Here is a 20707-nt window from a genome sequence, read left to right as displayed (position 1 = left end):
AGGGCTCTAAGCTCTTGACCACACTAAGGGTTCACCAAAGTGTAAAAATTAACCTATCTGCAACACTAAAACGTATATTGTTGTTATGAATTTCAAAGGGGCTAGGTCCCCTATTTAAATGTTTAAGCAGTGTAATTTGCATTTTGAGATTATAGACTCCCTTTTTTCTTGTCAAGTTGGGTGAAAAAATGAATTTATGCAGTTGTAAATGGGTTAACCTGGAAAAAACTATAACTGACAAGAGGATGATTACTCCTCCTGATCATGATATGGGTTCCTGCCTTCTTGCTTTGCACCTATTTAAAGAGCAATTTTTAACGGTGATCATACACTGTCAATAGGTGTTGGCCGATCAGCTGTTCATACAGGCCTTCCCATACACATGCATACTTGGTTGGTGTATGTGTTCTCAATGGAGAGAAGGGTAGAAATCCACTGCTCCGGGTTGCTTCCCTAGAGAAAAAAAGGACCTAGCATGTTGAAATTCAACATGCCCATCCCTTTTCCGATTAGATATTTTGAAGAAAATAAGAAGTCACCAGCTGAACACATTAGACAGTCTGCTAGTGCAGCAAACATTGCGGGCTGGAACAATGCAAATCTAATGTAAACCATTTGGGATTCTATAAAAACACAGATCTCGAGATAGACACAAAGATATTCCCCTCATTTATGTGACAATTCTATACTTTTCATTACTGGAGCTTTAGACTACAATTCCGTTTCACTTCCCCATTTAATCCTTTCCTATTCCCTCCCACATTTTACCGTTGATTACTTACATAAAATCTGTTTGCCAACCATGCGCTTCATTCTTGTCCTCAGATTATCCTTGGTGAGAACATTACATTTGCACCTACTTTAGATATACTTTTCATGTGCATATCACTTTATATTATGTGGGTATGATTTTACCATGGGTGTTTGTCTAAATGATCTCATACTTTACTTGTTTTAGCCCCCACTCAAGTACCTTCCTACCAGTTTTCATCCACTGTGACATCCACAGAGACCAGCAGCACTCAGCAAGACGGAAACCTCTTTAACATGAATGGTAATTGTATTTCGGTCTATTCCTATAGATGTAATATATGTAATAGCTCTCTCATCCTAGTAGGATTGCTCTGTTCTGTGATCTTTATACAGGTTTTAATGTAAACACTGATATATGTTATTGAATCATTTCTAAAGAAAGTCGTGTACGGTAGATATTTTTTTTTATAGAGATCAATGAGGTTTCATTACATGCCACCATATAGCTTACCTTTATAGCGTATTTAATTTGCTTGCTGACAACATATTCTGCATTGCATTACAGACATCATCGCTGTCCCCATTGGGGCTCACAATCTAGATTCCCTATCAGTATATCTTAGGAGTGTGGGGGGAAACTGGAGTACCTGGAGGAAACCCACACAAGCATGGGGAGAACATACAAACTCCTTTCAGAATCCCTGGTGGGATTTGAACATAGAATCCGAGGGTTACAAAGCAGCAGTGCTAACCGCTAACACTAAGTGTCCTAATGCTTCCCTTTTTGATATGTTGAGCCACTTTCCTTCATACTCATTTCCCTATTCAACCGGGGGGCTTGGTCAAGGAATTTTAATGCATTAGTTAGATAATTAAAATTTCCCCCCACCCATATTTTCAACTCAAACCATAAAATTAAATCAAAGTGCGAGTACTTTAAGTAAATGAGTTAATGAACACATATTTTAGTCAAGTACCTCTAGTAATGTCAAGTGGATTACTAACCTCATCAGGCTCTGGCATTGTCTGGTGCCCCAGTCCAAAACCTAGATCTGTGAATACAGGGAACCTGCCATATGAAATGTACATTTAAACTGGTAACATCATGTTCCAAGATTCAAAAAGAGATTTGATAAGCTTCTTCAACATTTTTGTTAACATCTGCCTACCTTTTACATATGCCATTCCTACAAACACTGCTAATATGATGTGTTCAACTTACAAGAAACCCATGTATCCTTTAGCACAGCCTAAACGTTCTTAAAGATCTCTGACCAAACCTCTGAATAAGCATACCATAAAATAATTCCAATCCCTATATGTTGACTCTAGCATGCAACCCAAAATTCAGTTCTGCCAGACCTCGAAATAAATGCAGGCGTCATTGCATAGTAAACACTCAAGAAATACAGACCATAAAATAGTTGAACAAATACAGACTCCGACCAGGCCCCTAAATAAATACAAATTCATCCTAGACCTTAAAATAAATATTAAACCCAGAATTACTATGTAACGTGGCACAGGGTGGTTGCCATGGGCGAGGTACTCGTCTTACATGCCCCGGCATGCTAGATGAAGAAGGGGGTTCTGGCTGGGCATGTGTACTTCATCCATGGAGGTGCTACGCCCTTGAAGGCCGCATGCTACTGATGACTTTGGTTGGCCAGGACCAGCTGTAGAGTTCAATGACGGAGACCACCAGTCAACAAAAAACAGTTTACTGAACAGCAATTTGGTGGGAACTATGTACAATAGATTGAGGGTGCATAACTTCACGAACATTTCCTTTAAAACATGGAACATCTTCACTCACAAGCTTTCTTGTTTCTGCCCCAAAACTCATTTGCTTTCACCACAACCAGCACAGCACTATGGTCCAGTATGTGAAAGTCCTGTCCTCAACCCGCGGTTCCTCATCTTCTTTTCACCTTAGGGGAGCAAGTTTGCCATTATGGCTGTTACTTATCTTCTTTGCTTGCTGACGCCTTGGTACTACCACCCGGGGCACTCTCTTTATCTCATATTCCATTTTCATCCTGGCCCGTTACGTCTTTTTTTTGCGGACTGGGGGCCATACAGCTAGGTGTCCTGCCCCAGGACCTGTCTTCGGTAAATCACTTTGTACTTCTTTCTTCCCTACTTAGGATCATGCTATCCACTGCCTCGGTCTCCACACAATTTGGGGTCACCCAACTCATGCGGCTTTGTTGAGTACTTAGACCAAAGGTTTGCTCTAGCTGCAAACTAGGCCCAGCCTGACTCACTACCAGAAAGTCTTCTCTGGTCTTGCTACATAGCCCCTCTCTCTCTTGGAAAGTCCCTACTCTTAACTCCATCCTACCTACTCACTACCTGTTGATGGGCAGAACACAACTCTATCACATAACAATGTAAAAAATAATAATGCAGCACATCACAGCACATATCAACAAGGAGGAACGTGGGCACAACTTCCATCTTCTTACAACTACATATCACAAACCAAATTCTTGCCTGCATCCGACATTTTTGTGGTGCGGTGGCATCCTTGACAGTCAACTACCTTCATCTAGCCTTTGGCCGTAGCCTGTCCTTTTCCCCTACAGTTGAACGGCAAAACATAGACAAACCCTGGTACACAATGGACTCATTGCACCGGACTACTGTTTTACCAACACATTAATACAGTTTATTAATTCTATCTCTGTTTAGTGTATCCAATGATGTCAAGACACCAACCAGCAAAAGCTCTGCCACAGACATGGAAATCATCAAAGCAAAGTCTACTGGTATGTTCAGATTTTTTTTCATACTGTCTTTATTATAAGATACATCTGTACATGAGAATGTAAATGTGTTTCATTAATTTTTGAATTTACTGTATGTTTAAAGTATAGAACCTACCAACGTACAAATGAAGGCTTGCTCTCCTGCATTTCTGTGGAAATGCTGGACAGAATCTCCAGCTAATCCTAAAACTTTAAGTTTAACCAGAGATGCTGGGAACCCATTACTTTTAACAAGCAGTCTGGTCTATGGGCCACTGGTATAGTGCAGAGGGGGCAGAGCAGACTGTTATATAGTTTTGTGGAAAAAATTTTGTATAATTTATCATTATGCAATGTAAATCTCTGCTCTTTCTATGCTCAGGAGACCATTGGATGGTCTTCAGAAAAATAAAGGTGGAGCTGCACATCTAAAAATGGTCTTATTAGTGAGTGAGTGCCTCTGTGTATTAGTGCCCAGTGCAGTATTATTGGTGAGTAAAAGCCTTATTGTATTAGTGTCCAGAGGGTGGTCTTATTAGTGAGGTAAAGCCTTCATATATTAGTTTCCAGTATGCGATCTTATTAGTGAGTGAAAGCTTCCATGTATTAGTGCCCAGTAGTAGTCTTGTTAGTGAATAAAAGCCTTCCTGTATTAGTCTCCAGAAGGTAGTCTTATTAGGGAGTGAAAGCCTCCCTGTATTAGTGTCCAGAGGGTGGTCTTATTAATGAGTGAAAGCTTCCCTGTATTAGTGTCCAGAGGGTGCTCTTATGAGTAAGTGAAAGCCTCTCTATATTAGTGTCCAGGGGGTGGTGTTATTAATGAGTGAAGCCTCCCATTATTAGTGTCCGGAGTATGGTCTTATAAGTGAGTGAAAGCCTCCCTGTATTAGTGCCCAGTGGGTGGTCTTATTCGTGGGTAAAAGCCTCACTGTATTAGTGTCCAGAGGGTGGACTTATTTGTGAAGTAAATCCTTTCATTATTAGTTTCCAGTAGGAGATCTTATTAGTAAGTGAAAGCGTTCCTGTATTAGTGTCCAGAGGGCGGTCTTATTAGTGAGTGAAAGCCCCCCTGTATTAGTGTCCAGAGGGCGGTCTTATTGGGGAGTAAAAGCCTTCCTGTATTGGTGTCCAGAGGGCAGTTTTAATTGTGAGTGAAAGCCTCCCTGTATTAGTGTCCAGAGGGTGGTCTTATTAATGAGTGAAAACCTTCCGGTATTAATGTCCAGTGGTTATCTTATTAGTGAGTGAAATCCTTCCTGTATTAGTGTAAGGTGGGTGGTCTTATTAGTGAATGGAAGCCTTCCTGTATTAGTGTCCAGTGGTTGTCTTATTAGTGAGTGAAAGCCTTCCTGTATTAGTGTCCAGAGGGTGGTCTTATTAGTGAGTGAAAGGCTTCCTGTATTAGTGTCCAGGGGGTTGTCTTATTAGTGAGTGAAAGCCTCCCTGTATTAGTTTCCAGAGGGTGGTCTTATTAGTGAGTGAAAGCCTCCTTGTATTAGTGTCCAGAGGGTAGTTTTATTAGTGAGTGAAAGCCTCCCTATATTAGTGTCCAGTGTGGTGTCTTATTAGTGGGTGAAAGCCTCCTTGTATTAGTGTCCAGAGGGTAGTCTTATTATTGAGTGAAAGCCTCGCTGTATTAGTGTCCAGAGGGTGGTCTTATTAGTGAGTGAAAGCCTCCTTGTATTAGTGTCCAGAGGGTAGTCAAATTAGTGATTGAAAGCCTACCTGTATTAATGTCCAGGGTGGTGTCTTATTAGTGAGTGAAAGCCTCCCTGTATTAGTGTCCAGAGGGTGGTCTTATTAGAGAGTGAAAGCCTCCCTGTATTAGTGTCCAGGGGGTTCTCTTATTAATGAGTGAAAGCCTCTCTATAGTAGCGTCCAGGGGAGTTGTCTTAATACTGAGTGAAAGCCTTCCTGTAATAGTGTCCAGGGTGTTGCCCTATTAGTGAGTGAAAGCCTCCCTGTATTAGTGTCCAGAGAGTGGTCTTGTTAGTAAGTGAAAGTCTTCCTGAATTAGTGTCCAGAGGGTGGTCTTATTAGTGAGTGAAAGCCTCCCTGATTTAGTGTCCAGGGGATTGTCTTATTAGTGAGCGAAAGCATCCCTGTATTAGTGTCCAGAGGGTGGTATTATTAGTGAGAGAAATCCTCCCTGTATTAGTGTCCAGTGGGTGGTCTTATAAGTGAGTGAAAGCCTCCCTGTATTAGTGTCCAGAGGGTGGTCTTATTAGTGAGTGAAAGCCTCCCTGATTTAGTGTCCAAGGGATTGTCTTATTAGTGAGTGAAAGCATCCCTGTATTAGTGTCCAGAGGGTGGTATTATTAGTGAGAGAAATCCTCCCTGTATTAGTGTCCAGTGGGTGGTCTTATAAGTGAGTGAAAGCCTCCCTGTATTAGTGTCCAGGGGGTTGTCTTATTAATGAGAGAAAGCCTTCCTTTATTAGTGTCCAGAGTGTGGTCTTATTAGTGAGTGAAAGCCTCCCTGTATTATTGTCCAGAGGGTGATCTTATTAGTGAGTGAAATCCTTCCTGTATTAGTGTCCAGAGGGTGGTCTCATTAGTAAGTGAAAGCCTCCCTGTATAAGCGTCCAGAGGGTGGTCTTATTAGTGAGTGAAAGCCTCCCTGTATTAGTATCCAGGGAGTTGTCTTATTAATGAGTGAAAGCCTCCCTGTATTAGTGTCCAGAGGGTGGTTTTATTAGTGAGTGAAAGCCTCCCTGTAATAGTGTCCAGGGGGTTGTCTTATTAGTGAGTGAAAGCCTCTCTGTATTAGTGTCCAGAGGGTGGTCTTATTAATAAGTGAATGCCTCCCTGTATAAGCGTCCAGAGGGTGGTCTTATTAGTGAGTGAAAGCCTCCCTGTATTATTGTCCAGAGGGTGATCTTATTAGTGAGTGAAATCCTTCCTGTATTAGTGTCCAGAGGGTTGACTTATTAGTGAGTGAAAGCCTCAATGTATTAGTGTCCAGGCGGTTGTCTTATTAATGAGTGAAAGCCTCTCTGTATTAGTGTCCAGAGGGTGGTCTTATTAATAAGTGAATGCTTCCCTGTATTAGTGTCCAGAGGGTAGTCTTAATAGTAAATGAAAGCCTCCCTGTATTAGTGTCCAGAGGGTGGTCTTATTAGTGAGTGAAAGCGTCACTGTATTAGTGTCCAGGTGCTTGTCTTATTAATGAGTGAAAGCGTCCCTGTATTAGTGTCCAGAGGGTGGTCTTATTAGTGAATGAAAGCCTTCCTGTATTAGTGTCCAGAAGGTCGTCTTATTAGTGAGCGAAAGCCTCCCTGTATTAGTGTTCTGGGGGTTGTCTTATTAATGAGTGAAAGCCTCTCTGTATTAGTGTCCAGAGTGTGGTCATATTAGTGAGTTAAAGCCTCCCTGTATTCGTGCCAAGGGGGTTGTCTTATTAATGAGTGAAAGCCTTCCTTTATTAGTGTCCAGGAGGTGGTCTTATTAGTGAGTGAAAGCATCCCTGTATTAGTGTCCAGAGGGTGGTCTTATTAGTGAGAGAAATCCATCCTGTATTAGTTCTCAGAGGGTGGTCTTATTAGTGAGTGAAAGCCTCCCTGTATTAGTGTCCAAAGGGTGGCCTTATGAGTGAGTGAAAGCCTCTCTGTATTAGTGTCCAGGGGGTTGTCTTATTAATGAGTGAAAGCCTCCCTTAATTAGTGTCCAGGGAGTTGTCTTATTAATGAGTGAAAGCCTCCCTGTATTAGTGTCCAGAGGGTGGTCTTATGAGTGAGTGAAACCCTCCCTGTATTAGTGTCCAGGGGGCTGTCTTATTAGTGAGTGAAAGCCTTCCTGTATTACTGTCAAGGTGGTGGTCTTATAAGTGAGTAAAATTCATCCTCTATTAGTTTCCAGGGGGTTGTCTTATTAATGAGTGAAAGCCTTCCTGTATTAGTGTCCAGGGGGTGGTCTTATTCATGAGTGAAAGCCTTCCTGTATTACTGTCAAGGGGGTGGTCTTATTAGTGAGTGAAAGCATTCCTGTATTAGTGTCCAGGGGGTTGTCTTATTAATGAGTGAAAGCCTTCCTGTATTACTTTCCAGGGGGTGGTCTTATTAATGAGTGAAAGCCTTCCTGTATTAGTGTCCAGAGGGTGGTTTTATTAGTGAGTGAAAGCCTCCCTGTAATAGTGTCCAGGGGGTTGTCTTATTAGTAAGTGAAAGCCTCCCTGTATTAGTGTCCAGAAGGTTGTCTTATTAGTGAGTGAAAGCCTCAATGTATTAGTGTCCAGGCGGTTGTCTTATTAGTGAGTGAAAGCCTCTCTGTATTAGTGTCCAGAGGGTGGTCTTATTAATAAGTGAAAGGTTCCCTGTATTAGTGTCCAGAGGGTAGTCTTATTAATAAATGAAAGCCTCCCTGTATTAGTGTCCAGAGGGTGGTCTTATTAGTGAGTGAAAGCCTCCCTGTATTAGTGTCCAGGTGCTTGTCTTATTAATGAGTGAAAGCGTCCCTGTATTAGTGTCCAGAGGGTGGTCTTATTAGTGAGTGAAAGCCTTCCTGTATTAGTGTCCAGAAGGTGGTCTTATTAGTGAGTGAAAGCCTCCCTGTATTAGTGTCCTGGGGGTTGTCTTATTAATGACTGAAAGCCTCCTTGTATTAGTGTCCAGAGTGTGGTCTTATTAGTGAGTTAAAGCCTCCCTGTATTCGTGTCCAGTGGGTTGTCTTATTAATGAGTGAAAGCCTTCCTTTATTAGTGTCCAGGGGGTGGTCTTATTAGTGAGTGAAAGCATCCCTGTATTAGTGTCCAGAGGGTGGTCTTATTAGTGAGTGAAATCCTTCCTGTGTTAGTTCTCAGAGGGTGGTCTTATTAGTGAGTGAAAGCCTCCCTGTATTAGTGTCCAGAGGGTGGCCTTATGAGTGAGTAAATGCCTCTCTGTATTAGTGTCCAGGGGGTTGTCTTATTAATGAGTGAAAGCCTCCCTTAATTAGTGTCCAGGGAGTTGTCTTATTAATGAGTGAAAGCCTCCCTGTATTAGTGTCCAGAGGGTGGTCTTATGAGTGAGTGAAAGCCTCCCTGTATTAGTGACCAGGGGGTTGTCTTATTAGTGAGTGAAAGCCTTCCTGTAGTACTGTTAAGGGGGTGGTCTTATTAGTGAGTAAAATTCTTCCTCTATTAGTGTCCAGGGGGTGGTCTTATTAGTGAGTGAAAGCCTTCCTGTATTTGTGTCCAGGGGGTGGTCTTATTAATGAGTGAAAGCCTTCCTGCATTACTGTCAATGGGGTGGTCTTATTAGTGAGTGAAAGCCTTCCTGTATTAGTGTCCAGGGGGTTATCTTATTAATGAGTGAAAGCCTTCCTGTATTACTTTCCAGGGGGTGGTCTTATTAATGAGTGAAAGCCTTCCTGTATTAGTGTCCAGGGGGTCATCTTATTAGTGAGTGAAAGCCTTCCTGTATTAGTGTCCAGTGGGTTGTCTTATTAATGAGTGAAAGCCTTCCTGTATTAGTGTCCAGGGGGTGGTCTTATTAGTGTGTGAAAGCCTTCCTGTATTAGTGTCCAGTGGGTTGTCTTATTAATGAGTGAAAGCCTTCCTGTATTACTGTCCAGGGGATGGTCTTATTAATGAGTGAAAGCCTTCCTGTATTACTGTCCAGGGAGTGGTCTTATTAATGAGTGAAAGCCTTCCTGTATTAGTGTCCAGGGGGTGGTCTTATTAATGAGTGAAAGCCTTCCTGTATTACTTTCCAGGGGGTGGTCTTATTAATGAGTGAAAGCCTTCCTGTATTACTGTCCAGGGGGTGGTCTTATTAATGAGTGAAAGTCTTCCTGTATTACTGTCCAGGGGGTGGTCTTATTAGTGAGTGAAAGCCTTCCTGTATTAGTGTCCAGTGGGTTGTCTTATTAATGAGTGAAATACTTCCTGTATTACTTTCCAGGGGGTGGTCTTATTGATGAGTGAAAGCCATCCTCTATTACTGTCCAGGGGGTGGTCTTATTAATGAGTGAAAGCCTTCCTGTATTACTGTCCAGGGGGTGGTCTTATTAGTGAGTGAAAGCCTTCCTGTATTAGTGTCCAGTGGGTTGTCTTATTAATGAGTGAAAGCCTTCCTGTATTACTGTCCAGTGGGTTGTCTTATTAATGAGTGAAAGCCTTCCTGTATTACTGTCCAGGGGATGGTCTTATTAATGAGTGAAAGCCTTCCTGTATTAGTGTCCAGGGGGTGGTCTTATTAATGAGTGAAAGCCTTCCTGTATTACTTTCCAGGGGGTGGTCTTATTAATGAGTGAAAGCCTTTCTGTATTACTGTCCAGTGGGTGGTCTTAAAAATGAGTGAAAGCCTTCCTGTATTACTGTCCAGGGGGTGGTCTTATTAATGAGTGAAAGCCTTCCTGTATTCCTGTCCAGGGGGTGGTCTTATTAGTGAGTGAAAGCCTTCCTGTATTAGTGTCCAGTGGGTTGTCTTATTAATGAGTGAAAGCCTTCCTGTATTACTGTCCAGTGGGTTGTCTTATTAATGAGTGAAAGCCTTCCTGTATTACTGTCCAGGGGGTTGTCTTATTAATGAGTGAAAGCCTTCCTGTATTACTGTCCAGGGGGTGGTCTTATTAGTGAGTGAAAGCCTTCCTGTATTAGTGTCCAGTGGGTTGTCTTATTAATGAGTGAAAGCCTTCCTGTATTACTGTCCAGTGGGTTGTCTTATTAGTGAGTGAAAGCCTTCCTGTATTACTGTCCAGTGGGTTGTCTTATTAAAGAGTGAAAGCCTTCCTGTATTACTGTCCAGGGGGTTGTCTTATTAATGAGTGAAAGCCTTCCTGTATTACTGTCCAGTGAGTTGTCTTATTAATGAGTGAAAGCCTTCCTGTATTACTGTCCAGTGGGTTGTCTTATTAATGAGTGAAAGCCTTCCTGTATTACTGTCCAGGGGGTGGTCTTATTAATGAGTGAAATCCTTCCTGTATTACTGTCCAGGGGGTGGTCTTATTAATGAGTGAAAGCCTTCCTGTATTAGTGTCCAGTGGGTTGTCTTATTAATGATTGAAAGCCTTCCTGTATTAGTGTCCAGTGGGTTGTCTTATTAATGAGTGAAAGCCTTCCTGTATTACTGTCCAGGGGATGGTCTTATTAATGAGTGTAAGCCTTCCTGTATTACTGTCCAGGGAGTGGTCTTATTAATGAGTGAAAGCCTTCCTGTATTAGTGTCCAGTGGGTTGTCTTATTAATGAGTGAAAGCCTTCCTGTATTACTGTCCAGTGGGTGGTCTTATTAATGAGTGAAAGCCTTCCTGTATTACTGTCCAGTGGGTGGTCTTATTAATGTGTGAAAGCCTTCCTGTATTAGTGTCCAGTGGGTTGTCTTATTAGTGAGTGAAAGCCTCTCTGTATTAGTGTCCAGGGGGTGGTCTTATTAATGAGTGAAAGCCTTCCTGTATTACTGTGCAGTGGGTTGTCTTATTAATGAGTGAAAGCCTTCCTGTATTACTGTCCAGGGGGTGGTCTTATTAGTGAGTGAAAGCCTTCCTGTATTAGTGTCCAGTGGGTTGTCTTATTAATGAGTGAAAGCCTTCCTGTATTACTGTCCAGGGGGTGGTCTTATTAATGAGTGAAAGTCTTCCTGTATTACTGTCCAGGGGGTGGTCTTATTAGTGAGTGAAAGCCTTCCTGTATTAGTGTCCAGTGGGTTGTCTTATTAATGAGTGAAAGCCTTCCTGTATTACTTTCCAGGGGGTGGTCTTATTGATGAGTGAAAGCCATCCTCTATTACTGTCCAGGGGGTGGTCTTATTAATGAGTGAAAGCCTTCCTGTATTACTGTCCAGGGGGTGGTCTTATTAGTGAGTGAAAGCCTTCCTGTATTAGTGTCCAGTGGGTTGTCTTATTAATGAGTGAAAGCCTTCCTGTATTACTGTCCAGTGGGTTGTCTTATTAATGAGTGAAAGCCTTCCTGTATTACTGTCCAGGGGATGGTCTTATTAATGAGTGAAAGCCTTCCTGTATTAGTGTCCAGGGGGTGGTCTTATTAATGAGTGAAAGCCTTCCTGTATTACTTTCCAGGGGGTGGTCTTATTAATGAGTGAAAGCCTTTCTGTATTACTGTCCAGGGGGTGGTCTTAAAAATGAGTGAAAGCCTTCCTGTATTACTGTCCAGGGGGTGGTCTTATTAATGAGTGAAAGCCTTCCTGTATTACTGTCCAGGGGGTGGTCTTATTAGTGAGTGAAATCCTTCCTGTATTAGTGTCCAGTGGGTTGTCTTATTAATGAGTGAAAGCCTTCCTGTATTACTGTCCAGTGGGTTGTCTTATTAATGAGTGAAAGCCTTCCTGTATTACTGTCCAGGGGGTTGTCTTATTAATGAGTGAAAGCCTTCCTGTATTACTGTCCAGGGGGTGGTCTTATTAGTGAGTGAAAGCCTTCCTGTATTAGTGTCCAGTGGGTTGTCTTATTAATGAGTGAAAGCCTTCCTGTATTACTGTCCAGTGGGTTGTCTTATTAATGAGTGAAAGCCTTCCTGTATTACTGTCCAGTGGGTTGTCTTATTAAAGAGTGAAAGCCTTCCTGTATTACTGTCCAGGGGGTTGTCTTATTAATGAGTGAAAGCCTTCCTGTATTACTGTCCAGTGGGTTGTCTTATTAATGAGTGAAAGCCTTCCTGTATTACTGTCCAGTGGGTTGTCTTATTAATGAGTGAAAGCCTTCCTGTATTACTGTCCAGGGGGTGGTCTTATTAATGAGTGAAATCCTTCCTGTATTACTGTCCAGGGGGTGGTCTTATTAATGAGTGAAAGCCTTCCTGTATTAGTGTCCAGTGGGTTGTCTTATTAATGAGTGAAAGCCTTCCTGTATTAGTGTCCAGTGGGTTGTCTTATTAATGAGTGAAAGCCTTCCTGTATTACTGTCCAGGGGATGGTCTTATTAATGAGTGTAAGCCTTCCTGTATTACTGTCCAGGGAGTGGTCTTATTAATGAGTGAAAGCCTTCCTGTATTAGTGTCCAGTGGGTTGTCTTATTAATGAGTGAAAGCCTTCCTGTATTACTGTCCAGTGGGTGGTCTTATTAATGAGTGAAAGCCTTCCTGTATTACTGTCCAGTGGGTGGTCTTATTAATGTGTGAAAGCCTTCCTGTATTAGTGTCCAGTGGGTTGTCTTATTAGTGAGTGAAAGCCTCTCTGTATTAGTGTCCAGGGGGTGGTCTTATTAATGAGTGAAAGCCTTCCTGTATTACTGTCCAGTGGGTTGTCTTATTAATGAGTGAAAGCCTTCCTGTATTACTGTCCAGGGGGTGGTCTTATTAGTGAGTGAAAGCCTTCCTGTATTAGTGTCCAGTGGGTTGTCTTATTAATGAGTGAAAGCCTTCCTGTATTACTGTCCAGTGGGTTGTCTTATTAATGAGTGAAAGCCTTCCTGTATTACTGTCCAGTGGGTTGTCTTATTAAAGAGTGAAAGCCTTCCTGTATTACTGTCCAGGGGGTTGTCTTATTAATGAGTGAAAGCCTTCCTGTATTACTGTCCAGTGGGTTGTCTTATTAATGAGTGAAAGCCTTCCTGTATTACTGTCCAGTGGGTTGTCTTATTAATGAGTGAAAGCCTTCCTGTATTACTGTCCAGGGGGTGGTCTTATTAATGAGTGAAATCCTTCCTGTATTACTGTCCAGGGGGTGGTCTTATTAATGAGTGAAAGCCTTCCTGTATTAGTGTCCAGTGGGTTGTCTTATTAATGAGTGAAAGCCTTCCTGTATTAGTGTCCAGTGGGTTGTCTTATTAATGAGTGAAAGCCTTCCTGTATTACTGTCCAGGGGATGGTCTTATTAATGAGTGTAAGCCTTCCTGTATTACTGTCCAGGGAGTGGTCTTATTAATGAGTGAAAGCCTTCCTGTATTACTGTCCAGGGGGTGGTCTTATTAGTGAGTGAAAGCCTTCCTGTATTAGTGTCCAGTGGGTTGTCTTATTAATGAGTGAAAGCCTTCCTGTATTACTGTCCAGTGGGTTGTCTTATTAATGAGTGAAAGCCTTCCTGTATTACTGTCCAGGGGATGGTCTTATTAATGAGTGAAAGCCTTCCTGTATTAGTGTCCAGGGGGTGGTCTTATTAATGAGTGAAAGCCTTCCTGTATTACTTTCCAGGGGGTGGTCTTATTAATGAGTGAAAGCCTTTCTGTATTACTGTCCAGGGGGTGGTCTTAAAAATGAGTGAAAGCCTTCCTGTATTACTGTCCAGGGGGTGGTCTTATTAATGAGTGAAAGCCTTCCTGTATTACTGTCCAGGGGGTGGTCTTATTAGTGAGTGAAAGCCTTCCTGTATTAGTGTCCAGTGGGTTGTCTTATTAATGAGTGAAAGCCTTCCTGTATTACTGTCTAGTGGGTTGTCTTATTAATGAGTGAAAGCCTTCCTGTATTACTGTCCAGGGGGTTGTCTTATTAATGAGTGAAAGCCTTCCTGTATTACTGTCCAGGGGGTGGTCTTATTAGTGAGTGAAAGCCTTCCTGTATTAGTGTCCAGTGGGTTGTCTTATTAATGAGTGAAAGCCTTCCTGTATTACTGTCCAGTGGGTTGTCTTATTAATGAGTGAAAGCCTTCCTGTATTACTGTCCAGTGGGTTGTCTTATTAAAGAGTGAAAGCCTTCCTGTATTACTGTCCAGGGGGTTGTCTTATTAATGAGTGAAAGCCTTCCTGTATTACTGTCCAGTGGGTTGTCTTATTAATGAGTGAAAGCCTTCCTGTATTACTGTCCAGTGGGTTGTCTTATTAATGAGTGAAAGCCTTCCTGTATTACTGTCCAGGGGGTGGTCTTATTAATGAGTGAAATCCTTCCTGTATTACTGTCCAGGGGGTGGTCTTATTAATGAGTGAAAGCCTTCCTGTATTAGTGTCCAGTGGGTTGTCTTATTAATGAGTGAGAGCCTTCCTGTATTAGTGTCCAGTGGGTTGTCTTATTAATGAGTGAAAGCCTTCCTGTATTACTGTCCAGGGGATGGTCTTATTAATGAGTGTAAGCCTTCCTGTATTACTGTCCAGGGAGTGGTCTTATTAATGAGTGAAAGCCTTCCTGTATTAGTGTCCATTGGGTTGTCTTATTAATGAGTGAAAGCCTTCCTGTATTACTGTCCAGTGGGTGGTCTTATTAATGAGTGAAAGCCTTCCTGTATTACTGTCCAGTGGGTGGTCTTATTAATGTGTGAAAGCCTTCCTGTATTAGTGTCCAGTAGGTTGTCTTATTAATGAGTGAAAGCCTCTCTGTATTAGTGTCCAGGGGGTGGTCTTATTAATGAGTGAAAGCCTTCCTGTATTACTGTCCAGTGGGTTGTCTTATTAATGAGTGAAAGCCTTCCTGTATTAGTGTCCAGGGGGTGGTCTTATTAGTGAGTGAAAGCCTTCCTGTATTAGTGTCCAGTGGGTTGTCTTATTAATGAGTGAAAGCCTTCCTGTATTACTGTCCAGTGGGTTGTCTTATTAATGAGTGAAAGCCTTCCTGTATTACTGTCCAGTGGGTTGTCTTATTAAAGAGTGAAAGCCTTCCTGTATTACTGTCCAGGGGGTTGTCTTATTAATGAGTGAAAGCCTTCCTGTATTACTGTCCAGGGGGTGGTCTTATTAATGAGTGAAATCCTTCCTGTATTACTGTCCAGGGGGTGGTCTTATTAATGAGTGAAAGCCTTCCTGTATTACTGTCCAGGGGGTGGTCTTATTAATGAGTGAAAGCCTTCCTGTATTACTGTCCAGGGGGTGGTCTTATTAATGAGTGAAAGCCTTCCTGTATTACTGTCCAGGGGGTGGTCTTATTAATGAGTGAAAGCCTTCCTGTATTACTGTCCAGGGGGTGGTCTTATTAATGAGTGAAAGCCTTCCTGTATTACTGTCCAGTGGGTTGTCTTATTAATGAGTGAAAGCCTTCCTGTATTACTGTCCAGGGGGTGGTCTTATTAATGAGTGAAAGCCTTCCTGTATTACTGTCCAGTGGGTTGTCTTATTAATGAGTGAAAGCCTTCCTGTATTACTGTCCAGGGGGTGGTCTTATTAATGAGTGAAATCCTTCCTGTATTACTGTCCAGGGGGTGGTCTTATTAATGAGTGAAAGCCTTCCTGTATTAGTGTCCAGTGGGTTGTCTTATTAATGAGTGAAAGCCTTCCTGTATTAGTGTCCAGTGGGTTGTCTTATTAATGAGTGAAAGCCTTCCTGTATTACTGTCCAGGGGATGGTCTTATTAATGAGTGTAAGCCTTCCTGTATTACTGTCCAGGGAGTGGTCTTATTAATGAGTGAAAGCCTTCCTGTATTACTGTCCAGGGGGTGGTCTTATTAATGAGTGAAAGCCTTCCTGTATTAGTGTCCAGTGGGTTGTCTTATTAATGAGTGAAAGCCTTCCTGTATTACTGTCCAGTGGGTGGTCTTATTAATGAGTGAAAGCCTTCCTGTATTACTGTCCAGTGGGTGGTCTTATTAATGTGTGAAAGCCTTCCTGTATTAGTGTCCAGTGGGTTGTCTTATTAATGAGTGAAAGCCTCTCTGTATTAGTGTCCAGGGGGTGGTCTTATTAATGAGTGAAATCCTTCCTGTATTACTGTCCAGTGGGTTGTCTTATTAATGAGTGAAAGCCTTCCTGTATTACTGTCCAGGGGGTTGTCTTATTAATGAGTGAAAGCCTTCCTGTATTACTGTCCAGGGGGTGGTCTTATTAATGAGTGAAATCCTTCCTGTATTACTGTCCAGGGGGTGGTCTTATTAATGAGTGAAAGCCTTCCTGTATTACTGTCCAGGGGGTGGTCTTATTAATGAGTGAAATCCTTCCTGTATTACTGTCCAGGGGGTGGTCTTATTAATGAGTGAAAGCCTTCCTGTATTAGTGTCCAGGGGGTGGTCTTATTAATGAGTGAAATCCTTCCTGTATTACTGTCCAGGGGGTGGTCTTATTAATGAGTGAAAGCCTCCCTGTATCAGATTACTGTTAATCACTAAAAAGTCTGTCCACTAGACTCTTAAACAGTAAAAGAGCAGAAATATACATTACTAAACTCTAAGTTATACGAATTTTTTTCCCACAAAACTAAAAATCAAACTTAATAATACAAATAGGTATTATTAGGCTTGGTTCACACCTTCTGGATTGCAATGTTCTGCACATCTGCACTAATTCACAATAAAATAAAGTGAACATTGTTTTCAAATTTCACTTGTGGCAGAAAGAATCCTCACCGATATCGGGGCATGCTTATTCTGGATATCCCCTTATGCAATGCTTTGTAATTCCGTAGGGTGAAATCTACAAAAATGCACAACAAAATTTAGATGCTATAAGTGGAAATTTATTGTGAATTCATTGCAGATTTGTTTTACATTTGTGTCCAAATCTGCAGTGAGAACTTTCTGCCACGTGTAAATCTAGTCTTAGAATTATATAATGGATATTAAATATTCTGACTCCAGAATGTAATTGTATATTAGACCTCAGAAAACAATTAAAGTCATTAACGTCTACGGCTTGTTTGTTTCCAACAGACCCAGCAACGCCCATTCTATGTGAATAAAGGAAATGCTTCAAACACTGAATCTCCATAAATCCCTGGGATCACGGAAGCCTAAGACGCTGTTCTTTCACTTACCATAGCTATGTGTCAGTAGAGAGGGTGGGGAGCTCTGCTTAATTCTTTCACTGCTATTGCAGTGAATGTGTTGTGACTAGATTTGGCTGGGAGGGAAAAAAAAAAGAGAAGAAAAAAACAGGTTTTTTTCTTGCCGATGGCAATCATCATGTTCTGGAATTCTTGGGTGGGTCGAGGCTTGGATGAGTCTTTAGCTCATCATCTCAGCTTAACCCTTTAGAGCTGATGTAGAAATCATTACACCATTAGTTACTAAATATTAAAGCGTCAGAAGTCTGTGCCATCATGAGGATTGATCTATACTGTGGTTTTTATATATGGGTATTGTTTCAGCAAGATTATAGTTAGTCTTTTTTTCTGCATTTTACAATTGCAGAAGCGTTTATATTCGACAGATATTCCCTTGCTTGACCTCAAGCTTCTAAATTAATGAAATATTATCCATCATTTCCTAACCCCTTTATTCCACTTGTTTTCTCTCTAAATATCCTTTCTTTAGCTGAGCAGCACCCGCTCTGTTTAGCTGCTCTTGCCATTAAACAGCAATGTAAGCTCTGCAGGTCGCACAGACACCATTTTTCACAGTTTCCTTGCAGTGTAATCTTCACAGCTAAAAAGATATCCCCTTCTGCGTCTTTTCCTCCAGATGCTTTGTGAAATTCTAAAATCAATTTTAGCTAATGCAAGATTTATCTCCTGCATCCTTGAATGAAATAAGTGTCGGTATTTTTCTTCACTGCAGGCTTTCTGTTGCTTTCGGCTATTATACAGCATGGTGTCAATATAATTTTACCCAGTCTGTTCTGAGAATTATTGATGACTAATTAGAATTGGTCAGTGGGAATGAAGAAATTTTTGTAATCTTACAGTAAAAGTTATTTTACTTCCATGAAATAGTTGCACTCGGGAATGTAAATCTTCAATCGGGCAACTTGTTTGCTCAGACATTTTTCCAAAACGTGCTCCTGGCCATACGAGATGACAACAGATGAAAGGGTTTTGCTACTTAACCACATGAGCTCATTATGGTGGTCATGGTCTTTTAGCAATATCTCAATGGACACTTGGAAATTTTCAGTTAAGATTGTTTAGAATTTCACTTAATAATATAGAGGATACATTAAAGACTCATATGTGCACCAACTTGTTGAAACAAATCATCAGTTGACATCTATAGACCATAGTACTGTTAGCAAGAAAATCTACCAGTAGAATATCCAGACATCCTCATGAGTCACGCACAAGTTTAGGTATCTGATAACAGATCAGCCTTATTTTAATTTTATTTTTATTTCAATGGAACTTTAAAGTTTTCCTTCCAGCCCATCTATAGAGCTCTAGCCCACCCCATACATCCATAAATACTGATAGAAAAAAAAGTGAACTATTATATGTAGTACAAAACATATTTAAGCCTGGTATAATACAATAATTCTTTCTATACGATTTCCTAATATCTTATTCTGGCTAATAATAGTTTTTTATTCTCCCTACAAACTTTGAAAATCCCAGAATTAAAACATAAAATGTAGTATTTTTTTTTTATTAGTTTTTGATGTAGTATTAAAGGTAAAAGTCTTTTTTTTTTTTTTTTTGTTCAAAGTTCTGATGTATTTTAGTTTAATAGTTTGACCAGGAACAAAGTAATAGAGATTGAAATGTCATATTATAGTAGTATTGGAACATAAATGCTGATTTTCACCCTTTTTTTTCTGGCCATGGTTTCTACTGTATATGATCGTAAGACAAAATGAACAAATTTTGGAAGGAATGTAAAGCATGCTCTAATGGGTGGTAAAATTCAGAGAAAGGGAAGAATGTGGTAATGTAGGACATTATTTCCATTCTTTTAAACCTGACAGCAAAGTAGGCCATGTACTTGAATATTTCTAATAGTTATAGAAAAATGCACAACACAAAAAATGTTCTTTGTAGAAACAACAAAGTACAATCCAAGTGTTCTGTTCAGGTGTACCGCCGATGGCATGACAATACTCCTACAGGAATAAGGCTAAACATGATGAAAACTGCACTGGAAGTTACCAACCTAAACACTAACAGCAATACATACTAAAACTATATATGTTTTTGTAATTGCATAGTAAAATTATAATTAAAGCGAAACTCCAGTTGAAAAATGTTTGCTTTTTTTGCATAATGTTCCCATATTGTCCACATAACACACCTTTGCTCCTTGTTTTCTAAGTATTTTAGATATCTATTACTGCTACGTTCTGAGCAATGTCTGATCCATACTCTTTAGCTATTGTGGTCAGTAGTTATAGCCAATAGCTGCAGAACATTGACAAAGATCATCGGGCTTTGACAACTTCTACCACAGTCTGATAACCACAGAGTAGAGGTTGTGTTATTTGATAGTTTCTGCATAAAATCCCTACAAACAAAGTAGCTGGGATTTCTTGATATTTACCTGTCAAATAGAACACAATTGTATGTTATGTGGGCCGGATGGGTCAATTTAACAAAAAAAAAGCGCAACTAGACTTTCATTTTAACATTAAGCTGCATTGTATGGTATGGTTATAGTAATATGTAATGTTCAGAAAATGTCGCTTCTCTGTTTTCTGATCGTGTTTTGTAATACATGCAATTTTGCAACGTTGTTTAACATTAAAGTTCTACTGTTGAAAAATACAAAAGTTTAGTGACTTCTTGATTTAATTACTTTTCACAAAGTAACCAAAATAAATTCAATAAATTCATGAAATACATAAAGCCAGGTAATGTTTCAAGGGGTTTTCTAAGCACAAAAATTATCTGTCTGTCCCTGCAGAGGCGTAGCTAGGGGTTCAGCTCAGGAGAGGCGAGACATCTGAGTGGGCCCCTAACTAAGTAAACCTGATTACAACTATGGTGGTGCCCCCTAATAGGTATAGAAGAACCTGCTGCTACTGAAAGTATATAACTATATAAACTATACAAACACCAATGCTGATATTACTGTCATATAGTGACCATAGAGTGGTATATACCAGTCCTGAAGAACATTCAAGTGATCACAGTACAGTTATTGATGGTGACTTACAGCTGATGTTCTTTCTGATGGAGTCGCTCACTTTTCCCGTCTTTTCCATACGGCCCACACCGACATGTGGACTTCTCCAGCCAGGACTCGTCTGTAGAGATTGCAACAAATACATATATGACTTCTCACATTTCCTGCACCGTCCCCATCTATTCCCAATCTGCACAAACTCCTCATCCTGCTGATACCCCAATACTGAGTCGCTGCTGCCGTATGTGTCCCTATTACTGGACTTGCTGTGTGGCACAAAAACAGAGCTCCTCTTAGTGCCTCACATAGTAATGCCACAACTGTGCCACTTACAAAGTAAAATGCCTTTTTTGTGCCGTCTAGATGGTAAAATAGATTTCTAGAATATATTAATGCCCTGTGCAAGTACCCTAGAAAACAGTGCCCACATTTTGCCCCCCTAGAAAGTAACAATGTCCTCTGTGTGCCACTTTGACAGTCACAATATCCTCAGTGCCCCTATAACAATAAGTGTCCAATTAACATTAATAATGTCCCATCAGATTTTCCTGTACAGCTCCCCTCAACACAATATCGCCACCACAACTCCCTTATACACAGTATGATGTCCCCACAGTTCCCCTCTATACAGTACTATTTCCCTACAGCTCCA

The 20707-nt window shown here is 40.9% G+C and overlaps 1 protein-coding gene across 2 annotated transcripts in view; it reads left to right on the top strand.

Moving 5' to 3' along the window:
- Nucleotides 1-19699, top strand: part of TRIM29 (tripartite motif containing 29) — a 99420-nt gene extending 79721 nt beyond the window's left edge. For both annotated transcript variants that reach the window (XM_073656643.1, XM_073656642.1), the window contains 3 exons: nt 959-1054; nt 3448-3524; nt 16936-19699. In XM_073656643.1, coding sequence (XP_073512744.1) covers nt 959-1054; nt 3448-3524; nt 16936-16995 — 233 coding nt within the window. In that variant the 3' untranslated portion in view covers nt 16996-19699. The remainder of the gene's footprint in view (nt 1-958; nt 1055-3447; nt 3525-16935) is intronic.
- Nucleotides 19700-20707: the final 1008 nt, after the last annotated feature.

The sequence above is a fragment of the Phyllobates terribilis genome, unplaced genomic scaffold, assembly GCF_046119375.1.
Source record: "Phyllobates terribilis strain yellow unplaced genomic scaffold, ASM4611937v1 Scaffold_12__6_contigs__length_324123572, whole genome shotgun sequence".
Taxonomy (NCBI): domain Eukaryota; kingdom Metazoa; phylum Chordata; class Amphibia; order Anura; family Dendrobatidae; genus Phyllobates; species Phyllobates terribilis.
The sequence above is the reverse complement of the archived record's forward strand: the minus strand, read 5'-3'. Positions and strand labels throughout refer to the sequence as shown.